The sequence below is a fragment of the Pangasianodon hypophthalmus genome, chromosome 8, assembly GCF_027358585.1.
Source record: "Pangasianodon hypophthalmus isolate fPanHyp1 chromosome 8, fPanHyp1.pri, whole genome shotgun sequence".
In the NCBI taxonomy this organism is placed as follows: domain Eukaryota; kingdom Metazoa; phylum Chordata; class Actinopteri; order Siluriformes; family Pangasiidae; genus Pangasianodon; species Pangasianodon hypophthalmus.
Window position 1 is genome coordinate 11,161,634 of NC_069717.1, and position 24,822 is coordinate 11,186,455.

General features: G+C 37.2%; 1 protein-coding gene across 1 annotated transcript; it reads right to left on the reverse strand.

Moving 5' to 3' along the window:
* Positions 1-6,042: 6,042 nt before the first annotated feature.
* Positions 6,043-24,106, reverse strand: rnf11b (ring finger protein 11b). Its single transcript, XM_026926293.3, has 3 exons — positions 23,541-24,106; positions 10,009-10,178; positions 6,043-9,691 (listed from the first exon to the last, which is right to left on the reverse strand). The coding sequence occupies exons 1-3, from the start codon at positions 23,661-23,663 to the stop codon at positions 9,520-9,522; spliced, it is 465 nt and encodes a 154-aa protein (XP_026782094.1). The 5' UTR covers positions 23,664-24,106; the 3' UTR covers positions 6,043-9,519.
* Between the last annotated feature and the right edge of the window lie 716 nt (positions 24,107-24,822).

Here is a 24,822-nt window from a genome sequence, read left to right on the forward strand (position 1 = left end):
CATCCCTGGCTTAGCTTGTGTTTAGACTCAGTGTATTTCAGTTTGTCTTATTTAACTCATCTGATTCCCAACATAGTATTAGTCAAAATGCCATATATTAAATTGGATTAAGCCTACTTGAACGTCACTAATTGTTGTATCATTTAATTATATGAAGAAATAAAACGGTCGTTTTAAACGTGTATTGGTGTGATTATTTATAGTATCATGAATATCCATCTTGAAGTTGGTGATGATTTGGTATAGGTTATGTGTGCTACATCTTACCTGGCTTCACACGGCTTATGGTCTACGATAAGAACTCAGAAACAGGGTTATTTATTTATCCAGGAAAGTTCAATATCATGTTCTGGATTTTTCTGTGATGTGTCATGTTATGTGTATGACTGAAATCCTACGCAGCTGTTTTGGTTTCAGTGTGTAATGAATCAGATCACAAGCGTCTATAGGATCAAACTGAAAAGAGGTGTCAGTTTGGTTTTTGCACATCACGGCTATTTAAGCGCAAATGACTTTTTCTTTGCTGAAACGAAAACAGCTTTAAATGAATTAGTGGGGGGTTTATTTCATTCCTGAAAACTAAAAAGTCAGTAAAAAGGGCCAGTTGATGTGGTCATCCTGCAGCTGATGCTAACTTTCCCATTTTACCTGAAAACGCTGTATGTCTTTATCTTATGTGCATCAATAGCCTGATTAATTATTATTTATTTTTATAATTTCAGGCTGTTACTTTACATTTTATAGAGTAAAAGCAAAAAAAACGAGTGAATAATCTATAAAAATGCCCGACAGCTTCTGGCTGAGGAAGTAAAACAAAAGAAGAAACCCGTTAGATCGGACTGAGGAAATAGCCTTAGCATCAGGCTACAGCCTGCCGTTCTGTGCCAAGACATTTCTGGTGCTGTCGAGTAAATATAACCTCTCGCGTTATGAAAAAAAATTGCGAAAATTCGTATGGAAAGTGCACTGAATTTAGGCTTTTCGAAAAAGTTGACTTGTGACTAAAGATGTGAGTGAGGTGAGCCTCTTCCTGGTTGAGCGGCTGCGATAAAGCTGTGGTAAGTCCGTTTACAGCAACGAGACTAGACGCATCCCATGTGCTCCATCACCGATTAATATACACGTTAGCAGTCAAAACGAATATGCTAAGTTAGATAGTGTGTTATAATATATACATATATATATATATATATAAATATTATTGCCTTATTCATTCATTCATTCATTCGAAACCTGAGCTGTCTATACTATAATAGCCTAAGCTGTTTGCAGCCCACATTACAAACACCAGCATAATAAACGTTAGCTTTTGCTAGCTCTGCTGTAGTCAGAAACACCTGTGTTGATTCTGAGATATTATGGAAATGTTTGTTTACTTGTTGTCTGTCATATGAGTGGATTACAGTCATGACTCCTTCACAGCCAGGGCATGTAAGTAACCCTTCATTTATTTCCCTCTTGTCTGTCCTTTAGTATGTTCACAGTCCAGTCACCTCAAGGTTACTTTTTCATACTTGTCAAATTATTGAGGATTCATTTGACATTAATAAGGTTACTCTGGTATTAAACCAGTCATAGCCTATATACACTTTATGACTATAGACCTATATGACTCTAGTCATTTTTCATTTCTAGTTTGTGCACATTTTGTATTTAATGCTGATTTTTATTTCCTTTTCTATACACTCAGAAAATAGAGGTACTAACCTGTACCATTCCTTGCCAATAGAGTAATGTATACCTTTCGTGCCTTTAGTATGTATCTTTTTTTAATAGAAAGGGCATATAGTGAGCATTTACATCTTCACTCTAAAAAGTAATTACAGTCTAATTATGTGCTTTAAATCTTTGTTATAATATATACTATTATTATATATACACTAGTGTATATATATATATATATATATATATATATATATATATATATATATATATATATATAAATATATATATATATGCTTTAAATCCTTTTTTAAACATTACACTAGTGTGTGTGTATATATGTGAGTGTACATGTGTAGCTTAGGCTATATATATATATATATATATATATATATATATATATATATACACACACACACATGTATATATATATATATACATACACGTATATACATCTTCACTCTAAAAAGTAATTACAGTCTAATTATGTGCTTTAAATCCTTTTTTAAACATTACACTAATATATATATATATATATATATATATATATATATATATATATATATATATATATATATATATATAGTTTCAGGTGAAAGATATATATTAAAGGTACAAAAGATAAGGGTACTACCCAAGAAACAAGGAAATGTTTACAGTCACATTTTAATACACACTTTTCCTATGAGTGTGGGGTATTTTGTATTGGTGCAAAAATAGAATATTGAAAAGGAAACACAAACTGGTTTCACACTGTTAGCTAATTTACATTTTTATATAATGTCAACTGTGGATTCTATAGCTTGTTGTTTTTTTTTTTTCCTATAGCCCTTTCTTTCTCTTTTTTTCTGACCTTGACTTGTTCAGAAGGTAAAAATACAGTTAATTTTACTGGACCAATTTATTATGAGGTTCTTCGGTTGCAGCAGTGTTGTCGCTGATATTTCACAGGCTTTGCACTGCTTGCACAGATGATGGTGTACTTTTTGCTATTTCTGCATAATTGCTCAATGTTGTTTTGCCTTGTCCTAATATTTACTCCATGTCAAAACCTTTACACAAAATTGAAGTCTCAGAAAAAAATAATTAAGGCTCCTGTTTTAAAAATATATTAAACTTAAAACTTTAAAACATAAAAATTATGTCATGGTAAGCAAGATATTTACATGTGTAATAAGTGACAGGAGCTCTCTTTCATGCAGTTGTGTGTATAGACCTACAGTAGGCCTACATCCTGATTTAGCTGCAGATATAGCCTAAGTACAACTTATAGTAAGACAATTAAAAATGATTTAAGGACCTCAGAAGTCTTCTGGTTAATACCTTATTTGTTAAGGCTGAAAATTCATGACCCTCCCCCACAGCTAACAGATAGGCAGTCACTTGAAAACCTTCTTTGTTTCAGAGAATGTGATATGCCAGTCAAGTAGCCATGAGGTGGTGAAGTATTGCACAATCAACACAGTTAATATTCTCTAAAGACTGCAGAGACCGCACATGTGCCTGCTTCTTCCCAGTTGTAAGGGGAGTCGATTGTGGTCAGATGATTGACAGGACACCAAGTAGTTCAAGTACCGTGCTTCCCCTCTTACATACAGGCATCTGTGCAACAACTAGAGAAGACTGTGGACACAACGTGGCAGCAATGTTGGTATGTTACATTATTATGTTATATCTATCTATCTATCTATCTATCTATCTATCTATCTATCGGTTTATAATTTTTTTTGGCATTTGTTATTATTATTATTATTATTATTATTATTATTATTATTATTATTATTGAGTAATAAATATTTGAACAAAATGCAAATAGCTCTAAGCTATCAGTTCATACCTGTCAAGATCACAGGCATATGTAACTGTTTTACAACTTTATGATGGTGCTTCCATCATTTTAGACTCTTTAGAAATGACTATATATATATATATATATATATATATATATATATATATATATATATATATATATATATATATATATAATATATATATGTGTATGTATATATATATATATATATATATATATATATATATATATATATATATATATATATATATATATATATGTATATATACACATATATATATATATGTGTGTGTGTGTGTAAGTGTATGTATGTATATATATATATATATATATATATATATATGTATGTGTGTATATATATATGTATGTATAGGGTGTCGCAGAATGCTCCATACACATCATGTCGGTTGTGCCTTCATCAGCGGATGTTCGTGGACTTTCACTTCTCAGTTGGGCCACAATATTTCCATTATTTTTGAATGTGTTAATAAGTTTGGCAGTGTCATGTGTGATGTGCTTGCCATGTTTCCTGTTAAAGTCCATCTCAACCTTGCAACAGCTTCCCGGTCCAGCCATGAGAACAATTTTAACACATTCTTCTTTTGTTAAAGGCATTCTTAAAGGCTGTCTGAAAATATATATCTAAAGTAAGTATGAAAAATTTTGGAAGACATTTTGCTAAAAAGTGTTAATTTCCCCTATGTATGGAGACTTTTGGGACACCCTGTATGTGTGTGTGTATGTATGTATATATATATATATATATATATATATATATATATATATATATATATATATATAAAATGTACAATTAACCTGAGATATGAGAAGTTAATACTACCTAGCAAAATGGCCAAAAATATGCGGACACCTGAGCACCATCACACCCATATGTGTCGTCCCCAAACTGTTGCAACAAAGTTGGAAGCACAAAACTGTATAGAATGTCTTTGTATGCTGTAGCATTACAATTTCCCTTCACTCAAACTAAGAGGCTCAAACCTGTTCCAGCATGACAATGACCCTCTGCACAAAGTGAGTTCCATGAAGACATGGTTTGCCAAAGTTGGAGTTGAAGAACTCGAGTGGCCTGCACAGAGCCCTGACCTCAACCCCACTGAACACTTTTGGAATGAATTGGAACCCCAGGCCTCATTGCCTGACCTCAATAATGCTCTTGTGGCTGAATGAGCAAAAGATAAAGAGTACAACTGCAAAAAGATATTAGTGTGAACGGATGTCACGTAATGCAGCACAGATTCCGCATGCAACATGGAGGAAGATTTTTGCTTAGGCTACGACTGATATTAGCCTAAATCTAAGCTGAATCATCATTTTATTCTAAGAAATAAGATAATATAGGCCCTATCATAGGGTCACTATGGCAAGAAAAGGCCCGCGCATGGAGAATAAGATTCTCTTCCACCATCTCACCATCCATGTTAAAAGGCACAGGTCTGACAACATTAATATTAGGTGTTACATCTGCTGGCCACAAGGATCAAATCTGATGGCTCTGATCCAGGCAGGGAGGCCTAAGTCAAACAGGCAGTCTAATAACATGGCAGTCAGATCATAGGTCAGACTTCTACCATCAAAGGAAATTTTTCTTATAAATAAACATGCAAATTTAAAATAAGACTCCTTTGCAGCTGCACTCTGAAAACGAACAGATTGGAGGAAGAAGAAAGGCAGGAAATAGATCTAAATATCAAAAACATTTCAGTAGAAATAACTATAACAGCACAACTATCCCCATCTAGTGGATGATAAACGCTACTGAAGTTGGAGTCAAGAATGAGTCATGGGTTTAAATCATAACAGAAATTGACCAACACTGTAGGGAAGAGATGTTTACATAACCATCACAGGAAATGCACATAACTGTAATATTGATCTAATAAAAATGACTTTAGTCTTCGTGACCACTTCATGTAGCTTAAATAAAAACCTATAGATTAGTATTATTTTATATTATTAAAATGTATAATTTGCCTGCAATGCACACAAGATGCTAAATAATACATAATATTCATAAACTGGGGACCACACAGTTAACACATCCTCATATATTTTTACTAGAAAAAAACAGATTACACTGAATTGTCATATACTAAAAGCAGTGGCGGTGATGTCCATGCGCATTGTGAAAGCAAGGCGAGGTCTGTGTGGCAGTGCTGTTGGTCTCACTTTTGTTCCTTTGCCCTCCTGATGCCAATCTCAGAGCTCCAGGAAAAACCTCATTGCTCAACTGGTCTAAGGCAACATGTTCCATGCTTGGTGTAGAGAAACAAAAAAAAACTTGGTAGAAAAAAAGACTTCATTTTGCATAAGTGACCAGATGAACAAACCTGTTACTTGAAGTAGGTATGAATAGGCTGACCCAGGAATGTACTAAGGTAAATGATTAGAATATAAGAACACTCTGATGGATATTTCCTAGAAACATGGAACTACATACAGTAGGTTTATAAATCCTCTTAAGTCTACAATTAGCTGGCTATTAATAATGAACACACACATACACACACCATGCACACACACGCTTTGTTCAAGAAAAGGACAAAAAATGGAAAAACTAAACTTTAATAGCAGCCACATCTGTGTTTCGGTTTTGTTTACATGTTTGGGGAAATTTAGAGATGGCATTTGGTAACAGGACAAAAAACACCCCTATCTCAAGAGCAGAGAAACAGCACATAAAATCAGGTTCCACTTCCTTTAAGCATGACAATGACTATCTTTTATAGAACTAACACCACCAAGCTTAGAAAAATAGAACATTATATGTATTCTTTTGTGCTTCACCATCAAACATGGGAGAAAAGAAGGAAGGGTTTCTATCTGAACAAACAAGAATATCAAGGGACATTTCAGATAAAAATGTGAGTTGAATTTCTTGTCATTGCATGTCCAGATCACTCAGTTTTCATTTCACATTTGTACCTTTTTATTAAGCGGTTTTTTTTTTTTTTTTTTTTTTACAAGAAAGGGTCAAATGGAGACACAGTATAGAGTCCAAAGGAAGTACTGCTTTTTGCTGCTGGCTGAACCAGAGCCATGGTGACGGGTCAAGGATCAGTTCTTTTCAAAAGTCATATAGAGTTGCACTCTTTATGGTAATGCTTGATGGACTTCGAATGTTGAACATTTGAGTAAAATAAAAATTACAGTCATAAAATAATCTATATGTACAATAAGAACAATACAATTGTAATGTATATGTTTTAACATGAAGTCAGATGCACACAGAAGAAAAAAATAACACACAGACACTCTGCAAATAAAAGTGACAAAGTTTATCATGTGATGACTGCACTCGTTTCCGGTTTCTGAGTCATTATGGTGTGGATTAGTAGTTATGAATTACAGGGTTTGGATTACACAAAAAAAGGGCCCAGAAATTCATTTTTAATGCACACCAGAGTGTATTATTGCACCTAGTAATCGCTGACTAACAAACAAGAAACTTCATACACTATTACCCAATAGTTACAATTATTCCTAGTAATTACAACTCATTCTTGAATAATTATTAATGCTCATAGCAAAAAAAAAAAAAAACAACAAAAAAAAAAAGGGCTACAGTTCATCCCCACAACTTAATTAATCGCCTGCTCTTACATTTAAATAAATTATTTGGTTCTGGTAATAGACAAGCTGTAGCATAATTAAAAGAAAACTATACACTCAAATGGAAAAAAAAGCTGAGCTAATCTAACAGCACTAGGGCAGTGCTTCAGAGTCTTTACTGTATTCCAAGGCAATATCATCATAAAATCAAAAAGAGCTCTTGACGTGCAGTTTGTAAGTAACTGGACAGTGACAGACAGCGATACTGGATTCATCATACAGGATTCACAGCCCTATTAATTCATGTCGTTTGGTCCTTCAGATGACCGAAAGAAATTAACATCTTACAACTGAAGCGTGCAATTAATAGTGATCACTATGTGCTATATATCTTTCTTCTAAAGTTCTTACAGAACTCTGTCACAGTCTTTCGCAGATTTTTACATGCTTTTACCTTCATTCTTTAGTAAATAAGACGGTCAGTCTGACACAGGCAGAGTGATTCATTTGAACAGTCAAGAACACTCAACCATTTGGCTCTGAAAACCTCAAAAGCTGCTTTAGCGCCATATTTCAGGTCATTGTGCCACAGTAGGCTATATTTTAAGGCGTTTGGTTGGTTTATGCAGACTCTTCTCCTGTGCAGGATCTAATTTGTCCCCAAGACCAAATTCTAAGAGCTGGCAAATAGCAGCCTGCCTTAATAAACTATTTGGCCTACCAGTGAAACAGGAAATGTTTACATTTTTACAGGCTTTCCAGACATGCTGCAGGCAAAGAAAATGGTTCCAGTATCTATCACATTGTAACAAATCTGAGCCTGTTTTTTAATTGGATAAACATTTTACAATATTTTTGTAGCTCTTTATCATATGAATGTGGCAGCACTGGATATGGGCTTACAAAAAGGAAATAGAGGCAGTGCTTTGGACTTGCCAAACACGGCATGCTAGCTGTCCCACACAACCAAGAGAACATCACTTCTCCATTTTATCACATTGCTCGGGTATTTAGGAGAATATGGATTTAAATTTCACATGCACATTCAAACAATGTGAATCATAGGTTGAGGCCAAAATATCAACATTTAAGTGTGTGTACCCATGCAATAATGTTTTAACCAAGCTTGATTCAGAATGTGATTCCTATTTTTCTATACAACTGAGCAAGATGCCATCAGCAGATGAAATCAGTGGATTCTCTATAATTCAGTGAGCAAACTAGTCTCACTGGGCAAATACACTTGTTCCACATTTCTCCGGTCCTCATTTCCTTTCTTTGCACCCTTTCCTCAGTTCCTCAGAGGGAGGAGCTAAGAAGCAAGGAAAGGAAATGACAAAGCACAATTAAAGAAATGAGAAGATCCCTATGACTATGCACTGCTCATACACTAAGCCCCACCTATTTAATCACCTCCCACTCTGTATCACTGGTAGGCCCACCTTAATGCAATGTTTCCACCTACTGGACATATTCTGAACCACAATAGCAAACGACTAATGTACTGGTAAATTTATTAAACCTTAAAACAGTAATTAGTTTGTTCAACTAGTTATTGTTTGGAAACACCCACTGTATTTAAATCCTATAAAGCTATAATTTCTACAAGGTTGACCCAATATGGATGGCACACATAATATACACCCCCTCAAATTATAGCTGGCAATCTGCGCATCAAATTCATAGTAAGTTTCACTTCAAATCCATGTGCCAAAACACAGAAAAGTCACAATCAAGTTAGCTGGACTGCACTGTATGTTATCCCCTAAAACAATAAAAGGACAATTTTTCAGCCTAAGGGTTCTACTTCCCAGCTTCCACCAAAGCATGTCCTGCAGCAACTGGATATGGTTAGTATGCTTAAAGGAAACCAAGAGGCTGTGAGCTGAATGGAATGAGTTCAATGAGTTGTACACGCCCATACATGTAGAACAAGGCGCTCTGTGGGGAAAGATGTCTGTGAGAAGTGCAAATTTCACTATTTGTAATTTAGGTGCAAGCACGTTTCATCTTTTTTTTTTTTCTCAGCTGAAATTCTGACAAGCCCTTACTGGAAACAGGAGAGAAAGAATGAAAGAAAAAAAAAAGAGTCAGTCACACCCCAATGCATTACACACAGAGAAAGGGAGTGAAAACACAAATTGCATTTTCCCCTTCCATCTCTTTCAGTACTTTTTGTTTTTTTTAAACTGTTTTCTGCTTTCCAGTGTAAGGGGTGGCACAGCAGAATGGTCCGGGTTGTCAGGATGTTGTAAAGAGTCTCACTCGTGCGGCTCCTGCAGGTTTCCCTGTCCAGCAGGACAACCCAGGAGAGCAGTCCTGTACTATCCCATAATGCTATGAGAAATAGCTCTGACCTGTCCCCTGTCTATAGGTGGGATAGTTCCAAAAAGAAGGGCAGGGACAGTGTGTGTGGGAGAGAGTGTGTGTGTTTGTGTGTGTGCGTGCATGTGTGCGTGCGTAGGTGATTAATTTCAGTTGGTTTCGTAGGAGGACAGAAGTGCAGCATCCACAGGCTCCATACAGGAGGGGCAGGTAAAGGAGCGCATCAGCCAGTCATCGATGCAATCCATGTGGTAGATGTGCATGCAAGGCAGGAACCGGATCGGATCCCCATACACAAAATCTAGCATGCAGATCACACACCTACACAGAAAGCAGGAAACACAGTAAACTCAGTGTCTTCACTGATTCTTCAAGTGAAGCCTTGCGTTTATGCAAGATCTGCATTTATGTTGCAGCCTGCCCATTTCACAAGTCGTGTAGCAAGATGTAAAAGTGTTAAATAATTTTCCCTCCAGTTTTTAAGTGCAACAAACAACAAAATGGTCAAAATTTATGCAAATATACATTAAAATCTTTGGCAGAATTGGTCTCAAATAGCACCATTTCTTTTCATGTGAACACCCCCCACCCCAAAACACATGTAAAACAAAACACAGCAGCAGCTACTGACTACGTACTCTCTTATCTTCTTCTCGGTGCCGTCACTGCCAGGGTCAAACACCCCCCTGGGCAGGTGCTGAATGAGGCCAATCCTCTGTGCGATGCGCACTTGCTCTTCCTCAGTCAGCTGTGTCGCCAAACGCGTCTGACTCGGAGTGGGGTGGTAAACGGGTACATGGATCTGCTCCTAAACAAACACACACACACACACAATCATTATACATCTTTCTAACAAGTATTATGGCTCATATGGGTGCACTTACAGTACCGAAACACCACTCCATACATTCTTTCTGTCTGTGAAAACCAATATGTGAAAATGAGTAATAATTGTCATGAAATTGTATTTCAGTAATGAAGTGGATTATGGTTATTAGTAAGCATCTTCATACTGAGTGGAAAATTACACATTGATCCACTAGGTGGCAATATTTCATTTAGGTTCAGCCTCATCCCAAATACGGAAACTTGCTCAAAATGCACTGCAAAAAAGCCAGACTGAGAAACAGCCTAACTGAGAGAGACAAAGTGAGGCTTCTTTCAAACAGATGTCTACTCAGCATTCTCTACAGCCAGCAGTGGGGGAAAACCCAATACCTTGCTAACACTGCAATTTTATTTCTGCATCATGTCAATTTCAGAATCAAGGAACATAAATGCTAGGAGCTTACAGAATTTGAAATGTCTGTGTCTCATTTCTAATAACCCGAGCCACTTGAACACTGTGTCCTTCCTCCATGCAAGGTAGCTAAAATTGTACTCCACTGTTTTTTTTTTGTTATTATTACTTTTTTTTATAATTACCAGTTTGTCTGTAGCCCAATAGACATTCTATATATATATATATATATATATATATATTATATATATATATATATATATATAAACAATAAATATTACCTGATTAATCATAACCTGCACCTGGGATGATTCATGTTTTTTTTACCCCTGTCCTGAACCCTGGTTAAAATTCTCCTAGACAATTTATTTTTCCTCACTGAAATGTATGAAAAAATGCACCACTCTATTTGTTAGGAGGGAAATACATAATAACAGACACTAATAACAGACTGAGTGACAGACTCAGAGCTGGACAGTACAGTAGCAGGAGGGCTGTCAGTGAACTACAGTTGTCCGAGGATCAGAGATCACATCAAAAGTCAGGGGATCAGGTTCCTCTCTCTCTCATACACACACACACACACACACACACACACACACACACACACACACACACACACACACACGGCAGGCCATAATCACATGCTGCCACGTCAAGCCAAACAAGTTAGTCTGCCTGCTCAAACACACACCATGTTGGTTTTACTACCTTTGTGAGGTGCTAATGTTAGCTTCTGTATTCCTGTGGTTACTGTATTGGCATATCTACACCTTAACTTCTATAGCCAGGTAAACCTTCTGGCATTTTCTTTGGGAGGACCTGCCACACAAACAGCTAAAAACAGACAAGGAAGTTTTACACAACACGTATAATCCTAAAGTGTCAGGTGTCAATAGGGCTGTCACATTTTGAGAGTGAACAGAAATTATTGCAGTGTACATCAGTTACTCAGGAACATTCAACATTTATAGCTGAATGATTAAAAAGTTGTACTAACAGATGAAAAAAAAAAAATTGCCATACATATGGTCAAGGAAATATTACCAAATAATTTCTCACTACACTAAAGACATATGCCCAAGGCTCAAATGTAAAATACATTGACGTCACCCTGGCATATTCCTGACAGAGATGCCGATGTCATTATGCATCCACAATATAGGCATTAATAATACCATGGCACAGTCAGAGAAACAGGTTTCCTGAGGTGAGCCAGCAACTCTCACACCAAACCACTCAGTAAGATCATGTGAAAGCTTTGAGCCTCTTTCTCAATACCATTTTATTCATTTTAGCTTACAAGCTGGCACTGGCAATTCTGCACTTTCGAAATATGGGTGCAAGAGCCAGTGCAGGAAAGACATGACGTAGCCTGGATAGAACTACCTGACTCATCATATTGGCTATTGATATTTAGCTACACAGGCCTAAATGTAACAAGGTTAAAGCTTTGCATCCTAAAAGAGACCATAAAATGAAAGTCGATGCAGCTAATCAGCAAAGCACTTGAATAATATAATCATTGTAACATACTGAGAGGCTAAATATTAAAGCAATAAGACAGAGAACTTTATAAATGATATTACTCAGGCATTATATTACTCAGTCTACTGTAATAAAATTACAGCCAAAACCATACAAAACACAATCAGCTTTGTGACACTGGTCACTACTCAGATATGCAATCAATATACTCAGAATAACTGAAAACCTACACACTACAATAAACCACGACAAAAACTCACATTTTTCATGAAACATTTTAAATATCATTTGCATGATCTATACATTCATTTGAAATTCAACATTTTCATCCCAACAGTAGAGGATGCAAATAGACACTGTAAAAATAGTCTATATATGCCAGTACAGTAGACCCCATGACCTTGGAACACGTGGCAGGGTTTAGCTGAAACAGCCAAAAGCAGCTGGAGAGAAAAGAAAAGGTCCCAGTGTGTTTTGTAGACAGACAGAAGAGTGCAGACTGAATTATACTGACAGCTGTATGACAGGTGCATGCACACACACACACACACACACACCTGGGACAAGAATGCTGATCAGTGCTGTCGTGTGTGTGTGTGTGTATGTGTGTGTGTGTGTGTGTGTGTGTGTGTGTGTTTATAAGTGGACAAACGTAAGGACGAGAATAAGAACATGATCTCTCACTGGCTTCTCACAACTGACACCTTCCTATTACTTAATCATGGAGCAGGAAGGCACGGAGACCCTCCTGGGTCAAACACAAGCTCTTACTTATTTAGTCCTGAGACTAAAACTATAGAAAATGAAAACTATAGTATTCAGCTCATCTCCTGAACCCAAAATACTGGACAGATTGTCCTACTAAGACAATGGGTGGTAGTGTGTTTGAGAATAGAAAGGCAAGGGGGGCTGAAATGAGACAGGGTCCACTTCTCTCTCACGAGGCGGGGATCTTTCTTGTCTGGGCCGGACATGGTGTAGACAAAGAGTACTGTTTTGAATCCCCCCCACCACCATTTGCACTACAGCAAGACAATGAACATGACATCAGCTGCATTCCTCTGTGTGTGTGCATGCGTGTCAGACCAAAGCAGAGCCACAGCAAGATCATCATACAGCCAGATGACACAGACCTACTTGGAAAACTGAGCTTCTCAGAAAGTGTCGTTACCTGTTAAAGAGAAGCCTCAGGCTTATTCTGAGGAATTCAGAATTGCTCATAAGTCCTCATAACTGAGATTCTGCCTATCGTTGTCATATGATTATAAAGACGAGAGACGAGTAACTGATGACTCTATAAGAAACATGTCTGAAAACATTTAAAGATTTTAATCGCAATATTTTGGCAGGCACATGCGTCCGTCAAAAGAGTTCGTCTAATAAAAGCCTGTTAACTGCTCACATATCATATCAATTTTATATATTTAATAAGAAAATTTGTACAGCAATTTTAAACATTGAACTATTATTACCAATTTACACTTATTTTACGCTAAATAACTACATACTTAGCAAACAATCTCATCTTATGTCAAGTAAGAAGTTTGCAGTGTGCCCCTCCAATGCTCAGACACTCGTATACACACACACAGACAGAAGTGAAGTGAAACAGGGGGAGTCTTTATCTGAGAAGGTTAAATAAACAGCAGCATATTCAGCTTCACATCAGCAAGGGCTTTTTTTTTTTTTTTTTTTTTTTTTAAATGAACAGTCATACATACAGATCCAGCAGTAACGTGAGTTGTTACACTTCTAACCAATATGCCTGGTTTGAAAACAGAGCACCACAACTTGTAGCCAAAATAACAGGCTAAGACTTTCTGCCTTTTTATTGAGGGTACAAGCACCATGCTTCAGAGACATGAGTAGAGTATAAAGACTAGAGCTACATAAAGTCAGCCTTCCCAGGGATTCAAGCACATGCTTATTTTCCATAGTCAGTCTTAATGGACATAATTAACTCATCTTAGTTTTGAGTTTAAATTACTTATGGCCAAGCGCATTGAACTTGCCTACTTGGCTCGCTAATGAATTCACGGGTGGTCCACCCCTGAAGAGGTTTCAATTCATTTAAAAACCAAAAAAAAAAAAAAAAAAAAAAAAAAAAAAAAAAAAAAAAACAGATAATGGGTGATAAAGAAGTTAAGCAGTTAAGCAGAGTAGATCATTTCTACGTGGCCCACACAACTTTATCAAATGTAAATGGTACTTTGTGAAGCCTGCGTGCTTTCAGAGAAACCGAAACCTCTCTACAAATGTCTCTTTCATTTAAAAAAATAAATAAATAAATGACCTCAACCAAAAAAAAAAAAAAGGCTCACTTTGCCTCATGTGCAACTACACATGCAGCATTTCAGGCATTCCCCACAGATGTAAACTCACCAGCAAATGTGACAGTGTGTTAAAGTTATTGGTGCAGCCTTGCACTTTGATTTTTCATTATGATGTGCAGTTTAATTTTCAATCAAGTGATTATAGTTTGTATATGATAGCAGGAAAGACACCAGGAATCTATTGCTCGGAAAGAAATTTCACTGCAGGAAGATGATTTTGATTAAATTATCAAAGCAGTGATACATTTTCTACTGTCACTTGTGGGCTGTAGAGATGCTTTGATTTCCTGGATGCCTGTGATCAATCAGCACACAGAAGCAGACTGTTCAGTACACTTTAGGAAGGATTTTTGGGACCAACATGTGCTTATAGTGAATATGATTGGCATACCCAAGTCTCCCAAACCATGTTTTGCAAACAGTGACATTTTCCTATACTGAATGATAAACTATTTGAGGCATACATATACTTTTACCCGCAAGAAATCCAGATTCTATGAATTTGAAAATGCCTCCAATACTGCACTCCCTCTAGTAAGCCATTGTAATATTAGAAAAATATTCCAGCAGCCTATATTTACACCAGGCAAGCATATGCATAAACTAACAGAAAACACTCTTTGTTTATTCAACTAAAAAGATAGAGAGGATAGATAGCTAGTCAACTAACTGATCAGCTCTCACTATTAAGCTGTATCGTTAGCAGATCTTACACACAGGTAGAACATTGTAAGTAAACAGATACACTATATGGCCAATGGTATGTGGACATCTGACCATCCCACCCATACGCGGACCTTCTTCACACTGTTGCCACAAGGTAGGAAGCACACAATTGTATAGAATGTCTTTGTATGCTGTAGCATTACAATTTCCTTTCACTGGAACTAAGGAGCCCAAACCTGTTCCAGCATGACAATGACCCTCTGCACCATGAAGACACGGTTTGCCAAGGTTAGCGTGGAAGAACTCGAGTGGCCTGCACAGAGCCCTGACCTCAACCCCACTGAACACCTTTGCAATGAACTGGAATGGCCTCCTCACCCGACATCAGTGTCTGACCTCACTAATGCTCTTGTGGCTGAATGAGCAAAGCCTTCCCAGAAGAGTGGAGGTTATTATAACAAAAAAGGGGACTAAATCTGAAATGGGATGTTCAAAAATGACATATGGGTGTAATGATAAGGTGTCCACAAACTAACACATAGTGTAGCCAGCATGAGCTGCAGTTGGGTTACACAAGAAACTTAGCAAGTATTCCTAGAATCCTATTCCTAGAATACATGTTTAGTTATTAAAATCAATGTTTTCAGACTTCAGGGAACATAAAGGTGCCTGTTGATGCCTGTTTGCTACTGTGTTCTTAGGTGGATCACAAGTACCGTTGGCCCATGGTATTCTACCAAAAATTCTTAGCTGATCTAAATTTTTAGGCAGTGATTATTGTAAACAATATTTGCCTGTCTCTGCTATAACACTGGATACGTTGGCATATAATGACGAGACCCCAGGTACTGAACTGCATCCCTTACACGTGCAATCTGTCAGGTTGGTAATCCCAGCATACTGGAAAATGATAGGTTCTTAATTTATGAAGGAATAACATTTGCCTGTGATGTGTCCAACAATATCTTAGATTTTCCCAATGAGGTTTTCAGCTACTTTTTAAAAGAAAGCTACTCCATCACCACAATCAAAAGACCAGCTCTTCCGTAAATTAACTGCTTTCATGAAGCATACAACAGTGTGTGAAAAATTGGTAGCAACCTCTGCACAAGACTCAAATTATTATTTAAATAAATTCTTTAACAATAAAGGAGAAATAATAAATGTCTGTAAAAAAAATTATCATTTTACATTTAACATATGAAAGATTCAGTACAAATTTACTTCAGCTGCAAAATTAAACCAGTTAATAAGATTTAAATTGTTACTAAAAAAAAATAAAAAGATATTGCAATATCCTGATCTCACAATATCTCCGAAAAATGTATAAATGACATAATTTATCACGATATCAATAGTATATCATCATATTACTCAGCATCAGTCGGACACACGAGGTCAAATGAGTCATGTGATCTGATCACTCATACTACTTGAATTGCCCGGAGTTGATTTTTCTTGTCCATGGGTAGGGCTTTGTCATTTTGCAAACATTAGATAACAGAGCTAGATATTTAAACATGCAATAGGACCATGAGGGCTGGTTTTCAATCATACACACATCTTCATCACATCTCCATTCTCGACATTAATGCATGATCATCATGTGGATCAGTGGGCTGGTTTATTCACAGCATTATTTGTAATAGGGAAACATTTTAGTTTGTTGGTGAAAGAAGAATTAAGGCAAACTGCATGTTTTTAATACTGCTTCATTTGGGGGGGAAATTGTATGACAATGCTTTTTAAAATATTACAACAAGCTACATTTTTGATGATAGTTACGATGGTGGACTAGTGAGTTTGGCCCTGTTTATTCCGCCATCTGTCAGCCCTGTTAAACGAAGCAAAACGCTGCATCGGATTACTAAAGGGAGAGACGTTACGTTAATTAATTGGTTAGAAAGCAACAAATCAATAATCTCTATCCATGAGCTTGAAACAGAACAATCCTGTTGGTTGTTCCAGAAAAACAGAAAAACGCGTATCGCTTGTCACTTGCGTATCACTTAACACTTATTTAGATCACGTTCCTAGAGCTCTGTAGCTGTACGTGATACAAAATGTGATCCCTCAACAACTTAAAATAATATTTAAGAGATTTATCATAATAATTTAGATGTGAGAGTGAGATTCATTGGGTTATTTAAAGACCTAAAAACACTCTGCATTAGTAACAATAGAATAGACTATAAGTTTGTATTCTTGTTCAAGACTAGGAAATGGCCCGGATCATTGTAGATCTGTATGAGGGACTGTTTTTATCCAGTGCTTGTGAGAGACACATTCAAGAGACATGAAAATGCTAAATGTGAACTGCTAGCTGTCTCGACTGTCTACTTTTTATTGAAAGACCAGATCTGAACCAGGCTTAACTTCCTTAGTCTTTGTAAATAAAAGTATGTGCGTGTACACGAGTCTCCAGGAGAGAAGAAAATGAAAGACAGACCGCGACATAAGGTAGTGAGCAGGAGAGAGGAAAAATAAACAAGCCTGTAGCGAGAGAGGGGTTTTTGGCTTGATTATATCCAGCGTGCCACGCTTTAGCTGAGCTGTCTCTCACACCCACACAGCGTGTGTTCTCTGTAAAAGAGAGGAAAGAGTGCGGGAGGGACAGGCAGACGAGTGCACTGCAGTCCAATTGTAAAACAAACAGGCAGCTGGAGACCGGCCAGTGAGAATGCATTCAATACGAATGGGGGGAATGGAGGGGGCTGACTGGGACCATTTGTAAGGCTGCAGGGAAGCTCCATCATTTCTAACAATCCTTTTGACACACATTCATGTTCTCTCTCAGACTCACAATTACACTTACCCTCTACCCACTATGCCCAGTCTGCTGAGATGAGTCAGCATTTCCAGCCAACTGCTCTCCAAATACTTCTTCCCTAACAACTTCCCTCCCACAAAAACCTTGTCACATCAACTCAGACAAGACAATACTCATCCAGTATGTCTGTCTCTTATTTGCCATTTGAGGCTTCAGGAGAGTTGTTGTGGAGCTACAGACATGTGTACTGAGCTGGAAGAAGGCTCTATTTGCACTGCTGAACATGGCAGGATTCAGGAAGCCCGAGGAGTCCAGTAACATATTGCCCACAAACACAAACTCTTTTCCTCCTGCTACGTTGTTCATTTTTTGGGACTGGGACTGTGGAACCCTGTTTACCTTCAGAGATTCCAGACTAAATGAGAGCACAGAAAGGATCATCTGTCTGGCTTTCACTGCATTTGGACAGGTGTATAGGTCTGAAGCATATACATCATAAGTAGACACAACAGACTGGGGTTTCACTGTTGAGGTCATAGACTTTGTTTTGGTCTGTTGTCAGGAGGCTGGAAACATGATTTTTAATGTTTCTCTTAACATGGTAAAATGTTCCTAAGATTTATATCAGTAAAGCTAAAAAGCTTGCTTGAACCTCTAAGCGTTCCAGATAAGGCGGGGGAAAAAAAGAAATACGTCAAGCATTCTTGGCAGCCGGCACAGGAATGTGCTGAGATTGAAAATGATTTGGGTTTTAGAGTTGGCCTGGGCTCCCTCTTTGTCTGCACCACACAGTTCTAACAGACCTCCTAACTTTCAGCCAAAAAAAGGCTTCTGTTGAACACTGCTGTCAATATACTGCACAAAGCAGCAGTCCTGTCTCTATGCTGTCTACTTTCCTGTGTTTTCACCCCTCCGTCTCATCCACAGCACTTAGGTTACAATTCTTCTCCTTATACTAAGCACAAAAGAACCTAGTCCAGGAAAACCACCAAATTATAAACAGAGTCCTATGCTAGGCCTTTTCTCAAATAACACATAGTTACCTTTATTTGTTTATTAGCTATTGTAAAATCTGAGCAAAGAAACTGTAGTGCGTAAGTCTTGTCTACAAGATCTTATCCATCAAACCTCTGCAAGTGTCAACTTATCTGGTGCTACACCACAGTGCCAAATCCGCTTGCAGCTTCTTTTTGACTTAAGTGTAGCTCTCAAAATCGCACCTTCTCACAGAACTTGAACTCTGTTTATAGCCTACTGAAATGCAGAACACAGTCAGTGTTCAGATCAAACTCTAGTCACATTAGATCAGTGGTTTCCTCAAGAAAGAATTGTTCCTTCAAGATGCAATATAATGGCATTTAGTGAATAACATAGATAATAACATAGACTTTAATCTTCAGTTATGCTAAATTCTAAAAACAGAACTTGACCAATGTGGCACTTTTTTTCATTCCTGTTCCTAGAAGTGTTCTCATTTCCTTCTTACTGTCTAATTCCCAAAACCTTATTTTACTTGTAAACATCCCACATTGCTTAGCTCACACCTTAGTTTTAGGTGGAAAAAAATTATCAACCCACATGTCATTGGAACATTCCCTACAAGCAGCCATCTAAACAATATCTAAAACAATAAACACTATAACACATTACTATACAAAAATGATGTCTACAACTTGCGCAAATCTTGACATTAAACTCAGGCCTTCATTTGTAAAAATGACAATTAGCTTCCTAGACACTTAGCTTGTAGATGGGCCATATGAAAAATGTATTCTTTTAAATTGATTTTAATTAATGATATGACCATACTATGGCCGCATAAAAATATTTGGTGTCCAAAAATTCCAAAAATTCAGTCATTAAATCAATTTAAAAAAAAATGTAAGTAGAATTGTCAACACTTTTACTATTAAGCCTCCAACTTCCATAGATTTACCTTATAGCTAGTAAAATTATTTTCAGCAGAGCACTCAAGTTTTTACAGTCGTGGCCAGAAATATTGACGCTCTTGCATGTTTTCTTCCAAATAACACAAATTGCTCTAAAATAATTAGATTCATTGCAAAAAAAGTTGAACATGTCAAAAGTAGCTTTTTCACAAATCTTTATTTCAGTAATAGCATTTTCTTTTTCCACTCAGAATTTCATATTGTATATCCATTACAAATGATATGGACAAATTTATTGATACAGTCAACTTAATATTTGGTAGAACACCCAGACAGAATAACTGAAATCAAGCACTTCCTATAGTCATTAATGAGCTTCTTGCACCTCTCTACTGGAATTCTGGCCCACTCATCTTTTACAATCCGCTCCAGATCTCCCAGATATGAAAGACGTCCTTTCCCAACTACTTTTCTGAAGACCTCTCCACATGTGTTTCATGAGAATTAGATCTGGACTCCTTACTGTGCACTTCAGACCAGTCCAGCACACTGTCTTAAATCATTTATGGGTGCTTTCTGAAGTATGCTTTGGGTCATTGTCCTATTTGAAGACAGACCCATGACCTCCAATCTAGACCCAGCTTTCTGACACTGGGGCCTACATTGTGCTCCAAAATTCATTGGTAGTTTTTGAATTTCCTGATGCCATGCATACACTGAAGGCAACCAGTGCCAGAAGCAGAAAAGCAACCCCAAAACATCCATGAACCTCCTCCATGTTTGAGCATAGGAACCATGTTCTTCTCTTTGAAGGCCTCATTTCATTTTCTATGAAACAAATATCATCTGCCTACAGGACATTCTCCCATAAGGATGTTGGTGTCTTCAGGTAGGTTTTGGCAAATTTCAATCTAGCTTTTTTATGTCACTGTGTCAGCAGTGGGGTCCTTCTAGGTCTCCTACCATAGAGCCCCCTTTCTTTCAGATGATGACAGATGATGACCTTGTGTCTGCCTGAATTTGTTTGGAAACTGATCAAGGTTCTTTCTCCACCATTTGAACAAACCTTAGCTGCAATCTCTCATCAACTTTCCTCTTCATCCACTTTTCACCCACGTCAAGAGAGGTTATCTACAGTGCCATGTGCTTCTTGATGATATTATGTACAGTAGACACAGGAACATTAAGATCTCTGGAGATGGACTTGTAGCCTTGAGATTGTCCATGCTTTTCCACATTTTTCCCCTCAATCATCAGACAATTCTTTCCTCTTCTTTCATTTCTCCATGTTCAGTGTGGTACAGACACACAACACAAACGGAGAGATAACTTTTCTATATTTAAACTGGTTGAAAGTTTGATTTCTATATTGCCGAAACCTGTAACTCGTCAACTGTCAGTTTAATTACAAATTAAAAGAGGATCACCTGCTTGAAAGCCAATTATTTCTTACATTTTCTAAATGGTGCCGATAATATTCTGCATGGAAAAAGTGTTTTTTGTGCGTGTGTGTTATTCCAATACAACCAAAGGACATACACATGTGAATAACAAAGTATTTTTTTTAAGAATTAGCATACTATCGGGGAAAAAGCGAAAGGGTGTCAGTATTTATGGTCACAAATGTATGTCACTATAGCTAAGCAGCTACAAAAATTATGATACCACATGAAATTATCTGAAGTTTGTGGACACAGTAACGCTCAGTGTCATGGATGCAAACATGAATTCCCATTAAATAAAGTTTAACCATACTGTTATGGTTATAACAGTACCGAGGCCAAACTGATGATATGATTACAGCAATCCCCATAAGTTACGTATTTTGTATTTTGGTAGACAGATATTGGTCCTCAATGATGACTGATAGTAAAGACTTGAAAGAAAATATACAATATATTTTAAACAATTTCATTGTTTGGACAATTTGTCCCACAGTAGACGCTTTCATAAGATTTGTATTCTATTGCTGGTCTTCTTTTATTAAGTCTCACTCTCTAGCTTTTCTTATTCTTAGATAATATTCAAATGTTCAGGACAGTATCTGGCAAAATATTTGGAGAAAAAAAATAAGTGGCGCCTGGACTAATTACACAAGGACCACTTCACTGATAGGCTGCTGGTACTAAACCAAAAGGGCTGTACGAAACTGATTAAACTCTTAGGACCCAAGCCAATGAAATATACTGGCCATACCAATAGTTGTGTCTGTCTGAAGCAGATATTGGACAGTGATGCAACATTTTTTGTTGCACAAAAGTTTCTAATGTGATGCTGGGTAAAGAAAGAAAATGCCCACAACTCACTGTCACTTTATTCGTTTAATGAGATACCAAGTGATTCATCTTGGACCAAACAAGGGCTAACACCTAACAATGTCTGATTACTCCTAAATTAATACATATATGGCTGATTACACCACGTTGGTCTATTTTCTCTTCATAATGTTTCCTACATTATCCACACTGCTGTTCGACTGCCGACTAATAGTGACACCAGTGGGAATTTATCTCTACCTAAACGAACCAGTGCAGCAGTGTTTTAGTCTTTTATTCTGTCCAGCTCGCTCACCTCCTCATTCGTACACTCTGATCAACCAGATCAAGTTCTAACACTTCAACTTTCATACTGATACCACCACTAACGCCTTGTACTTGTTGTAATGTAGATCACTTCACAAGCCAAGCAGAGTCTCTAAATAACTCAGCACAATGGAGTTGTATAGCTGCATTGCATTCTGGGACTCTGGGTCCAAATTTTGCTGTCTCTAATTTCTCATTGATATGACACTGAATACTGCTAAACATTACTAACTGATAAGCTACAATTCTTTTTACTTTTTTTAGGAGCTAACCTGATTTTTATCCCTTACGCTTGAGATCTCAAGCATCTCAAGAAATGTTCTCCTATTAAACTCTACTGTTCCTGTGACATCAGTATAGCAAACAAAAGCTAACTTCTGTAACAAACACACAACTCCAACCAACAACTTAACACCAGAATTATTACACACATCCCAAATATTTCAACACAGATATACTGAATGTGTTTTATGGTGGACTTTTCCTTTAAAACTCACTTCAGCTATATAATTGGACAAGAAATACTACTGTTGTGCTTTTTAAACTGTTGGTACCTGTACAGTAGTTTCCTGCCATTGAGTCAGTGCATGCAAAATAGGAAGCACAGAAGAAGGGGGATGAACCAAAAAAAAAAAAAAACAACACCATAAAGTCCATAAATGAGTAGCATTAGCTCTCTTTGTGTGTGTGTGTGTGTGTGTGTGTTAAAAGGGTGGTGAATTAATAAGCCACCGAGCTAAGGTAGATAACAAAAACCAAACAGTGGCAGTGAAATGGCCGGTCTAGAAACTGTGCCAAGTTTAAACACCTTGTCCATCCGAGGAAAAAAAAAAAAAAAAAAAACACCAGACAAAGAGAATTTAGTAAGCTAGCCTGTTTGAGCTACTACACAACAACACAACACAACACAAGGAATTTGGGACAATATAAACAAGGACAATACAGCCAAAATGTAACGTTGATATCTCTAGCTAAAATGTTTCCCTCTCTTTTTTTAACATGTTGTGCTTTGTGTTGTAACAGTGTGAAATGTTCTTGTTGAATACGGTTGCTAGCATACCCCGTTACTTCCGAGTATATCCGAGTGGCTCGATAAGGAACAAAGAGGTGAGTTAGGCAGCTGCTCTGCACTGCGTGTTTAAACAAACCCTTCATTTCACCCTGAACAGACTCTCCTGCTATTTCCGAGTAAGGCCTCTTACCTGGTAAGGCGGTGGAGGCTCCTGGTCCGGATCAGTACCGTCGCCGAAGCTGGCTCTGTCTGACTGCGACTCATGAAGCAAAGAGATGTCATCTGAAGTAGGAGATTTTAGACAATTGCCCATCTCCTTCCTCTCCAACTCCTCCAACACCTCACTGTTCAGATATAATGTCCTAACTGACGCTACTTTCTATCCTCCTGACACGATTTGGTCACTTAAATGCCGATTTCTGACACTTTAATGTACGTCGACAGCTTCCTAGTCAAAGCCAGGAGAACCTCTCTCTCTCTCTCTCTCTCTCTCTTCAACAAAAACAAACCATGTCGACACAAAGAGCTGGTATAAGCAGCAGCCTTGCGCAGCGAGAACAGCTGAAAAAGGAAGGTGTTGTCCTTAAGAAAAACCTATCCACCTTCAAAAATCAGCTAAATGAGTTCAAAATCTTCGTTTTAGCTAGCTACTGTAAATGCTCCTTCTCCTTGTTTGACAAATTCCATAATATCAAATGTTGTCTCTCTCAATGGTCATTTGGTCTTTCAGTCACAGTAAACTCCGCCCCCCATGACGTCTACCAATCAAATGGCTTCTTCTTCAACCAGGAAGTCAACTGGAGATGTTCATGTTCCTGAAATCAACCAACTTTAAAGGTTTACAAAGTTTTTATATATATAAAGTCAATTACTTCACTTTTCCTGTGTTGTTATTATTATTATTATTATTATTATTATGCAGTGCCTTGCATAAGTATTTACCCCCCATGAACTTTTCGACATTGAACTTAACAACATGACAACTGAAATGGATTTAATCGGGATTATGTATAATGAATCTAAAAAAAATGGCCCAAATTATTGAATTGAGCGGGAAATCAATAGTTTTCACATTTATGTACCCCCTTAAGTAAATGAGTTGCCATTAGAAGTCACATAATTAACTGAATGAAGTCCACCTGTGTGCTATTTAAGTGTCACGTGATCTCAAAAGAACTACACCTGTTCCTCTGAGGGCAAAGTTTGTTAGAGAACATAGCTGTAACACTACAACACCTGGAAAAGTTCAAAGGGGGTGAATACTTATGCAAGGCACTGTATATGTACATGGCAGGGGTGTGACAGTCGGACAATTTGGATTTAAAAAGCAACAGTTGAAATGAATCAAGGCAGCAATCTTAAATCAATTATCAATTATAACTGATTATAAATAGATTATTAATGTTTATAATTTATTATAAATCGATTATAATTGAAAAAGGACAGATAACTGGTGTGTAAAAAAATAATTA

Excerpts from the sequence above, each read along its gene's own strand:
- rnf11b (XM_026926293.3), bottom strand. The coding sequence starts at position 23,663 with ATGGGCAATTGTCTAAAATCTCCTACTTCAGATGACATCTCTTTGCTT. Across the intron at positions 10,179-23,540 it reads AGCCTCCACCGCCTTACCAG|GAGCAGATCCATGTACCCGT; the intron begins GTAAGAGGCCTT and ends GTGTTTGTTTAG. Across the intron at positions 9,692-10,008 it reads ACCGAGAAGAAGATAAGAGA|GTGTGTGATCTGCATGCTAG; the intron begins GTACGTAGTCAG and ends CTTTCTGTGTAG.